General features: G+C 52.3%; 1 protein-coding gene and 1 long non-coding RNA gene across 9 annotated transcripts in view; one reads left to right on the top strand and one right to left on the bottom strand.

Moving 5' to 3' along the window:
• Positions 1–282: 282 nt before the first annotated feature.
• LOC116408925 lies at positions 283–1,084 on the top strand. Its single transcript, XR_004221440.1, has 2 exons — positions 283–501; positions 534–1,084. It is a non-coding gene; the product is annotated as an uncharacterized LOC116408925 (long non-coding RNA).
• Positions 1,085–5,674: 4,590 nt separating this feature from the next.
• Positions 5,675–10,356, bottom strand: part of stim1 (stromal interaction molecule 1) — a 66,960-nt gene continuing 62,278 nt past the window's right edge. For 2 of the 8 annotated variants that reach the window (XM_031895824.1, XM_031895826.1), the window contains 2 exons: positions 10,210–10,260; positions 5,675–6,631 (listed from right to left, as the gene is read on the bottom strand). In XM_031895824.1, the coding sequence (XP_031751684.1) occupies positions 6,142–6,631; positions 10,210–10,260 (541 nt within the window). In that variant the 3' untranslated portion in view covers positions 5,675–6,141. 8 annotated transcript variants of the gene reach the window in all.

Raw genomic sequence — 10,356 nt, 5'->3', positions numbered from 1 at the left:
ATTATCCATAGGGGGGTCCGGCTTTGGTCCATTGGACTCAGGGAAGGATTGTTATGGGGGGTTCACCTTCAAGTTAACTTTTAGTATTGAATGGCCAATTCTAAGCAACTTTTCAATTGGTCTTTATTATGTATTTAAAATAGTTTTTGAATTATTTCCCTTCTTCTTCTGCCTCTTTGCAGCTTTCAAATGGGGGTCACTGACCCCGGCAGCCAAACCCTATTGCTCTGTGAGGCTCCAGTTTTATTGTTACTTTTTATTCCTTATCTTTCTATTCAGCCCCTCCCCTATTTATATACCAGTCTCTCACTCAAACCACTCCCTGGTTGCTAAGGTAATTTGAACCCTAGCGACCAGATATCTCAAAAGCTTCTGAACAAGAATTAAAATAACTAAAAAAACTACAAATAAAAAATGAAGACCAATTGCAAAGTGTCTCAGATTATCACTCTCTATATCATAACTAAAAGTTAACTCAAGGGTGAACAGCCCCAGCACAAAGTGCTAAATCCACCCAACTTGGGCAGATTCAGGTCATTTGACTCCGCCCCCAGGTGCAGGTTTGGGTGTGTCCCTTCTAGCCCCTCCCAGTTGGTGATTGCCCATGTCCCGCCCCTCTAGTGATGTAATCAGCTCTAATATTAGTAGTATTAGTACAGTATTTGCCGGCTGTAGGCAGGGGGGGCGGCACAGGTCTGAAAAATCCCAGACTCCCCAAAACAGCTTTATACCATATGGACCTCCCTCCAGGGCGGAGTTTCAGCCAAGGGAACACCCCCAAAGTTCTAACCTACCTGAATATCCAATGTGCATTGTGACAGGGACACCCAGTACCAAATGGGGCCCAGAGGCCCTTCCCACAGACCCACCCCCCAGCAGGACCAATCAGTGCCCTTTGTACAGAGATGGGGGCGGGGCTCCAACTCCATGTGCCAAACACGTGTTGCCTCTCTGATCTCCCCCCCCCCAGGGTAAATACTGCCCCAGTCCATTGTGTAAATGTGATTGGTCCCAGGGACTGATGGGAATGATGAATGTGTCAAATCTCTGTAAATAAAGCATAATAAACAAAGGTTTGTTGGAATGGTTCCGCCCCCCCCCATGAAAATGTCTCTCCCCGCCCATAATGGCAAAAACATGGCCGCCGACCAGCAGGGACCTCATACCGACCATGACCAATAGCCCAGGTATAAACAAACCCCTGGTGTCAGTGTAGCCTCCTACGGTCCAACTTGTTCTGAAAAGGGGGTGTGGGTGCAAAACCCCCCAAAGCTTAAGCTTGTGAGGGGCAAAATAATAAAGGAGCCTTTATTTAACTTACTGAGACATCCCCCCCCCCCCCAACGAACTGCTCACGTTTTATTGGCCAGAAGAATGTGATCAGAATATTTCTGCTTTTTACCAATAAAACTGGACTTACCCTTTAATACCAACTCCTGAATTCAGCTAATTAGGACTGAATTGACTAATTCACAGGGGGGGGGGGGGGTAATTAATATACCCTAAAAGGAAATGTAAAGCCTAAAAAACAAATGAATAAATGTAAAATGGGGCAGAATGCTCTTCTACTTTTCTCTTTTCAAGACATTAGCTGTTTTTAAACGTAAACTGGCCGCACACAAGCAGATAATTGGCCCCCATTAGCAACATGACCAGGCAATCTGGGGCCCCCCCATTATGGCCATGGAAACCATAAAAAGTTAAATATAAAATTGCTCCGGGCCCTTTACTTCATTATTAATATTGTGCCAATATAATATAACGTTTGTAGCTGCAGCGCCACCTGCTGGCCGGTCCCTGTAACCGAGATCGTTTGTATTTCCCTTTATGTATCTTGTTATAATGAAATTTTCTTTCATTTCGCAAATAAAAAAAAATGAAAAATCTAGTTGATTTTATTCTGCCCAGTAAAGAGATTCTGACACCAGAAATTAAACCTTTTATTTCCATCTATGGTCATATTGTCTGTGCATGCAATTCAGAATTTTGCTATTAAAGTATTTGCCTGGTTCTTTTACCTATCTGATCCCCCATGTTCCTCTATAAGGGGGCGGCCATATTGGTGCAACATCAATGGTGATTATACACTGTAATAAAAATGTTTCCTAGATTGGTCTGTTCTTAGCAACTCTTCAGTTGGCCTTCATTTTATTTTTTAATCATTTGCCTCCTTTCAAAGGGGGGTCACTGACCCCGGCAGCCAAACCCTATTGCTCTGTGAGGCTCCAGTTTTATTGTTATTGTTACTTTTTATTCCATATCATTAAATTTCATGTCTTTCCTTCAAACTGCTGCCTGGTTGCTAGGTTAAATTGGACCCTAGCAACCAGATAGCTGCTGAAATGACTGACATTGAGCCTTTTAGATGGGCGCCTGAGAGATACTGAGTGGGTAGATGAGTGATACTGAGCGGGTAGATGGGCACCTGAGGGATACTGAGCGGGTAGATGGGCACCTGAGGGATACTGAGTGGGTAGATGGGCGCCTGAGGGATACTGAGTGGGTAGATGGGCACCTGAGGGATACTGAGTGGGTAGATGAGTGGTACTGAGTGGGTAGATGGGCACCGGAGGGATACAGAGTGGGTAGATGGGCGCCTGAGTGATACTGAGTGGGTAGATGGGCACCTGAGGGATACTAAGCGGGTAGATGGGCACCTGAGGGATACTGAGTGGGTAAATGAGGGATACTGAGTGGGTAGATGGGCACCTGTGGGATACTGAGTGGGTAGATGAGTGGTACTGAGTGGGTAGATGGGCACCTGAGTGATACTGAGTGGGTAGATGGGCACCTGAGTGATACTGAGTGGGTAGATGGGCACCTGAGTGATACTGAGTGGGTAGATGGGCACCTGAGGGATATTGAGTGGGTAGATGAGTGGTACTGAGTGGGTAGATGGGCACCTGAGGGATACTGAGTGGGTAGATAAGTGGTACTGAGTGGGTAGATGGGCACCTGAGGGATACTGAGTGGGTAAATGAGTGGTACTGAGTGGGTAGATGGGCACCTGAGTGGTATTGAGTGGGTAGATGGGCACCTGAGGGATACTGAGTGGGTAAATGAGGGATACTGAGTGGGTAGATGGGCACCTGTGGGATACTGAGTGGGTAGATGGGCACCTGTAGGATACTGAGTGGGTAGATGGGCACCTGTGGGATACTGAGTGGGTAGATGAGGGATACTGAGTGGGTAGATGAGGGATACTGAGTGGTACTGAGTGGGTAGATGGGCACCTGTGGGATACTGAGTGGGTAGATGGGCACCTGAGTGGTACTGAGTGGGTAGATGGGCACCTGAGTGGTACTGAGTGGGTAGATGGGCACCTGAGTGGTACTGAGTGGTGGGTAGATGAGGGATACTGAGTGGGTAGATGGGCGCCTGAGGGATACTGAGTGGGTAGATGGGCACCTGAGTGGTACTGAGTGGGTAGATGGGCACCTGTGGGATACTGAGTGGGTAGATGGGCACCTGAGGGATACTGAGTGGGTAGATGAGTGGTACTGAGTGGGTAGATGGGCACCTGAGTGGTACTGAGTGGGTAGATGGGCACCTGAGTGGTACTGAGTGGGTAGATGGGCACCTGAGGGGTACTGAGTGGGTAGATGGGCACCTGAGGGATACTGAGTGGGTAGATGGGCACCTGAGGGATACTGAGTGGTGGGTAGATGAGAGATACTGAGTGGGTAGATGGGCGCCTAAGGGATACTGAGTGAGTAGATGGGCGCCTGAGGGATACTGAGTGGGTAGATGGGCACCTGAGTGATACTGAGTGGGTAGATGGGCACCTGAGTGGTACTGAGTGGGTAGATGGGCACCTGAGGGGTACTGAGTGGGTAGATGGGCACCTGAGTGATACTGAGTGGGTAGATGGGCACCTGAGTGATACTGAGTGGGTAGATGGGCACCTGAGTGGTACTGAGTGGGTAGATGGGCACCTGAGTGGTACTGAGTGGGTAGATGGGCACCTGAGGGGTACTGAGTGGGTAGATGGGCACCTGAGGGATACTGAGTAGGTAGATGAGGGATACTGAGTGGGTAGATGGGCACCTGAGTGATACTGAGTGGGTAGATGGGCACCTGAGTGATACTGAGTGGGTAGATGGGCACCTGAGTGGTACTGAGTGGGTAGATGGGCACCTGAGTGGTACTGAGTGGGTAGATGGGCACCTGAGGGGTACTGAGTGGGTAGATGGGCACCTGAGGGATACTGAGTAGGTAGATGAGGGATACTGAGTGGGTAGATGGGCGCCTGAGGGATACTGAGTGGGTAGATGGGCGCCTGAGTGGTTCTGAGTGGGTAGATGGGCGCCTGAGTGGTTCTGAGTGGGTAGATGGGCGCCTGAGTGGTACTGAGTCGGTAGATGGGCACCTGAGGGATACTGAGTGGGTAGATGGGCACCTGAGGGATACGGAGTGGTGGGTAGATGAGGGATATTGAGTGGGTAGATGGGCGCCTGAGGGATACTGAGTGGGTAGATGAGGGATACTGAGTGGGTAGATGGGCACCTGAGGGATACTGAGTGGGTAGATGGGCACCTGAGTGGTACTGAGTGGGTAGATGGGCGCCTGAGGGATACTGAGTGGGTAGATGGGCACCTGAGTGGTACTGAGTGGGTAGATGGGCACCTGAGGGATACTGAGTGGGTAGATGGGCACCTGAGTGGTACTGAGTGGGTAGATGGGCGCCTGAGGGATACTGAGTGGGTAAATGGGCACCTGAGTGGTACTGAGTGGGTAGATGGGCGCCTGAGGGATACTGAGTGGGTAGATGGGCACCTGAGTGGTACTGAGTGGGTAGATGGGCACCTGAGTGGTACTAAGTGGGTAGATGGGCACCTGAGGGATACTGAGTGGGTAGATGGGCACCTGAGTGGTACTGAGTGGGTAGATGGGCACCTGAGTGGTACTGAGTGGGTAGATGGGCGCCTGTGGGATACTGAGTAGGTAGATGAGGGATACTGAGTGGGTAGATGGGCACCTGAGTGGTACTGAGTGGGTAGATGGGCACCTGAGTGGTACTAAGTGGGTAGATGGGCACCTGAGGGATACTGAGTGGGTAGATGGGCACCTGAGTGGTACTGAGTGGGTAGATGGGCACCTGAGTGGTACTGAGTGGGTAGATGGGCGCCTGTGGGATACTGAGTAGGTAGATGAGGGATACTGAGTGGGTAGATGGGCACCTGAGTGGTACTGAGTGGGTAGATGGGCACCTGAGGGATACTGAGTGGGTAGATGGGCACCTGAGTGGTACTGAGTGGGTAGATGGGCACCTGAGGGATACTGAGTGGGTAGATGGGCACCTGAGTGGTACTGAGTGGGTAGATGGGCGCCTGTGGGATACTGAGTAGGTAGATGAGGGATACTGAGTAGGTAGATGGGCACCTGAGGGATACTGAGTGGGTAGATGGGCACCTGAGTGGTACTGAGTGGGTAGATGGGCACCTGAGTGGTACTAAGTGGGTAGATGGGCACCTGAGGGATACTGAGTGGGTAGATGGGCACCTGAGTGGTACTGAGTGGGTAGATGGGCACCTGAGTGGTACTGAGTGGGTAGATGGGCGCCTGTGGGATACTGAGTAGGTAGATGAGGGATACTGAGTGGGTAGATGGGCACCTGAGTGGTACTGAGTGGGTAGATGTGTGGGGTAACGGATAAAAACAGTAAATGGGTCGATAGGATTTTAGGATTTTTTATTGAATTTCCCGTATGTATCCGCATGCCCATAGGAAGCAAAGAGAGAAAGGAACATAAAACAAAAACATGAAAAAAAGACAAAACTTTGCAAACGTCTCCCCCCCCCCCCCCCCCCCAGAATAAACCAGTAAGTCCTGAATCCCCTCCTCTCCCCTCACCCAATAGAAATAAAGCAATGCCCTGGTTCAGGTGCTGGTTGGTTGGCCCAGAAGCCATGCATAGCCAAGCAAGGACACCCCCACTTATACGGGGGGGGGAGGCAAAGCGGATTCTGCCCCAGCGGATGAACAGCCTCCCCCCCCCCCACGTGTGTGTGTCGGCGGCACCGCGCCCCCTGGGGGTGGGAGAGCAATAAGGTCCAACTCCCCAGCCAGGGGGGGTAACAGCGACGACTCCCATTACCCCGGGGGGGTTCCTTTGCTCCTCGGGGAACAATGGCGTAGTCCTTATTTCTTTGGCTTCTTGAAGATTTTCAGCGTCAGCTTCTTCTTGCCGGTGAGCGAGTCCGTGTCCTCCCCGGTGGAGCCGCTGTCGTCTTCCGCCGCCGCCTTCTTCCCCGCCAGTTGGGGGATCCGGGTGCCGCCCCCCTTGGAATTGTTGTGCTTGGATTCGGGGGACGGCGTGTCTGCTTCTGTGGAGCTTGGGCTGTGGGATCTGGAAGAGTCCGAATGGGACTGGGCGGTACCGGCGGCGCTGATCTCCCCCAGGCTGGGGGCCTTTTCCGACAACTTTTTGCCCATCTGGGGGCTTTCGGGCAGACTCTCCTGCGCGGCGGCGCTGACGTTTGCCAGTTCTAAGTGGCGGTTGCCCCCGTTGGGGGTCTCTTCCAGGGTTCTGGGCAAAGCTTTGGAGCTGGGGATCTTGGACGTGTGGCCCCCGGCCCTCGGCTCAGTCACGTACGGGAGGGAAGACTCCGAATCTGAGCGACTCAGGTCCCTTTAAGAGTAAAAGAGAAAACAGTGAGGGGTTGGACTCTAAGCTATGGGCGGGGCTACACTCATGGATCATGAAAGTGATTGGATGCACAATCAGAGGGGGAGCTATGGCAGCCAATCAGCAGGGTGTAAATAACATGCGGCTTGTAGGGGTTTTACTGCGCACACTGGGATCGGTTATTAATTCACAGGCAGAGGCGCCAGCACGGAACCCACAGGCGCCAGCACGGAACCCACAGGCGCCAGCACGGAACCCACAGGCGCCAGCACGGAACCCACAGGCGCCAGCACGGAACCCACAGGCGCCAGCACGGAACCCACAGGCGCCAGTACGGAACCCTGTGGCTAAACCTGAATACTGGACTGGATACTGAATCCCTGGTACTGTAGGTACTGGTTAGCCCCCCGACACAAACGCATGCTGGTTATGGGTGGATCCCCAGACAGTTAGTGGCTACACCTACCAGATCTGAGCCCAGTGGGTCAGTACCATTATTACCTTTGTACAGACGGGCAGGGCAGTCTGAAATCCGTTAGACACGCGGTGCCAGTCAGTGGAACCAGCAAGTGGCACAGACACCATAGCCCCCCGCGGGGACAGACAGAGAGGGGGCTGTACAACATGGCCGCCATTTCCTGCACTCTCATTGGCACATCCATGTCTGCCCATAAGGGTTACGGGCACGCCTGGCACCGTATGGAAAATACGCAGTGACTAAATATGGGCAACGCCCCTTTACCCGTTAGTCGCGCCAGGAGCAATAAAGTGGCAACGGGGGAATATTCAGCGCCCGGACCCCCCAGGGTGAGCAGGGGATTGTGGGATACTGAGCAGCAGGGGGTAGAATACATCTGGGGGTCACACCAATATTTAAAGGGGAAGTTCACCTTTCAGTATGTTACAGAATGGCCAATTCTAAGCAACTTTTCAGATGGTCATCACCATTTACTTTTTATAGTTTTTGAATTATTTGCCTTCTTCTTCTGACTCTTTGCAGCTGTCAAATGGGGGTCACTGACCCCGGCAGCCAAACCCTATTGCTCTGTGAGGCTCCAGTTTTATTGTTATTGTTACTTTTTATTCCTTATCTTTCTATTCAGCCCCTCCCCTATTCATATTCCTGTCTCTCATTCAAACGACTCCCTGGTTGCTAAGGGACCCTAGCAACCAAACAACTGCTGAAACCCCAAACTGGAGAGCTCCTGAACTTAAAGTGAAATAATATTTTATTTATTAATAAAAAATGAAGACCAATTGCAAAGTGTCTCAGAATATCACTCTCTACCTCATACTAAAAGTTAAAGGGGAAGTTCACCTTTGAGTTAAGGGAAAAGTAGAAAGATTCAGGGAGGTAACAAAGAACTGGTCATTGTGCGGTTGGGACCCCCCTGGTGTTGTACCAAGGCCTGTAAGGAACTGGCGGGGGCTGAGAGCCGATATGGGAAGGAGAGAACTTGGGGCAGGGAGGGAGAAGCTGCGGAGAAGAACTTGATTCCTAAAGAAGGCAGCTTATTGGCCAAGCTGTGTCCCTCAGCCAACGTGTGTTTGGGGGGATGGGGTGGGAGACGAGACTTATTTAGGGGGGACAGGGTGAGAAACAAGACTTATTTGGGGGGGACAGGGTGAGAAACAAGACTTATTTGGGGGGGACAGGGTGAGAGACAAGATGTGTTTGGGTAGACAAGGCGGGAGACAAGACATATTTGGGGGGGAAAGGGCGGGAGACAAGACATATTTGGGGGGGACAGGGTGAAAAACAAGACTTATTTGGGGGGACAGGGTGGAAGACAAGACGTGCTGTGTTTGGGGGGGCGACAGGGTGAGAAACAAGACATATTTGGGGGGGACAGGGTGAGAAACAAGACATATTTGGGGGGGACAGGGTGAGAAACAAGACTTATTTGGGGGGGACAGGGTGGAAGACAAGACGTGCTGTGTTTGGGGGGGGGGGCGACAGGGTGAGAAACAAGACTTATTTGGGGGGGACAGGGTGGAAGACAAGACGTGCTGTGTTTGGGGGGGGGGGGGCGACAGGGTGAGAAACAAGACATATTTGGGGGGGACAGGGTGAGAAACAAGACTTATTTGGGGGGGACAGGGTGAGAGACAAGATGTGTTTGGGTAGACAAGGCGGGAGACAAGACATATTTGGGGGGGAAAGGGCGGGAGACAAGACATATTTGGGGGGGACAGGGTGAAAAACAAGACTTATTTGGGGGGACAGGGTGGAAGACAAGACGTGCTGTGTTTGGGGGGGCGACAGGGTGAGAAACAAGACATATTTGGGGGGGACAGGGTGAGAAACAAGACATATTTGGGGGGGACAGGGTGAGAAACAAGACTTATTTGGGGGGGACAGGGTGGAAGACAAGACGTGCTGTGTTTGGGGGGGGGGGCGACAGGGTGAGAAACAAGACTTATTTGGGGGGGACAGGGTGGAAGACAAGACGTGCTGTGTTTGGGGGGGGGGGCGACAGGGTGAGAAACAAGACATATTTGGGGGGGACAGGGTGAGAAACAAGACTTATTTGGGGGGGACAGGGTGGAAGACAAGACGTGCTGTGTTTGGGGGGGGGGGGCGACAGGGTGAGAAACAAGACTTATTTGGGGGGGACAGGGTGAGAAACAAGACTTATTTGGGGGGGAAGGGGTGGAAGACAAGACGTGCTGTGTTTGGGGGGGGGGCGACAGGGTGAGAAACAAGACTTATTTGGGGGGGACAGGGTGGAAGACAAGACGTGCTGTGTTTGGGGGGGGGGGGCGACAGGGTGAGAAACAAGACATATTTGGGGGGGACAGGGTGAGAAACAAGACTTATTTGGGGGGGACAGGGTGGAAGACAAGACGTGCTGTGTTTGGGGGGGGGGGGCGACAGGGTGAGAAACAAGACTTATTTGGGGGGGACAGGGTGAGAAACAAGACTTATTTGGGGGGGACAGGGTGGAAGACAAGACGTGCTGTGTTTGGGGGGGGGGGCGACAGGGTGAGAAACAAGACTTATTTGGGGGGGACAAGACATGTTTTCTACAAGGTACCAAGCCCACAGATGGGGTTCAGTTGCTATGGGGTTGGGGTCACTGTTGGACTGAAATTCATTTGCTCCGGGTAATTCAGCTGCACAAGTGCACTGTCTGGAACTACTCCCAGAAGCCCCCGCCCCTCTCCCAGGGAGCTCTCTGCTCTGCACCCTAAGGTGCCCCCTGTTCCTTCTCCATCAAGGGCTCCGTGACCTCATTTCCCCATAGGGACCCCAATCGCCACTTCCTACATTCGGGGGCCTCCCCAGGTCTCTCCAAGCCTAGGAGCCTACTCTCCTGCTACACAGCCAACCTCGCCATTCCCCTCATTTCATTCCCCCCACTGGAGCTACAGGGGCAGATACAGCAGATTAAATGTGCCCGTGTAAGGCCGCCTTAGGGCCGGGGGGTGAAGAGCAGGAGAAGGACAGTGGAAGAGGAGTCAGAATGAGGGAACATAATAAAGACCCCACCAGGGGGGGTACCGGAGAGTAAAGATGAGCACCGGAAATGAGAATGTATGGGGGGGGACAGCCCTGGGGTCCGGACTCAAGAGCTTACATTAGCACTTCCATCTTGGACAGCTTCCTGTCTGACTGACTCCGCGGCATCCTGGAGGGAAAGAAGAAAATATTCCCAGTAAAGTGGAAAGTGGCTGATGGGACCCCTGAAGCAAATATGTCGCCCTACAAATCACGGGGAGCCCAA

Source organism: Xenopus tropicalis, chromosome 2, assembly GCF_000004195.4.
Source record: "Xenopus tropicalis strain Nigerian chromosome 2, UCB_Xtro_10.0, whole genome shotgun sequence".
Taxonomy (NCBI): domain Eukaryota; kingdom Metazoa; phylum Chordata; class Amphibia; order Anura; family Pipidae; genus Xenopus; species Xenopus tropicalis.
Note: the sequence above shows the minus strand (reverse complement) of the source record. Positions and strands in the feature narration are given on the sequence as shown.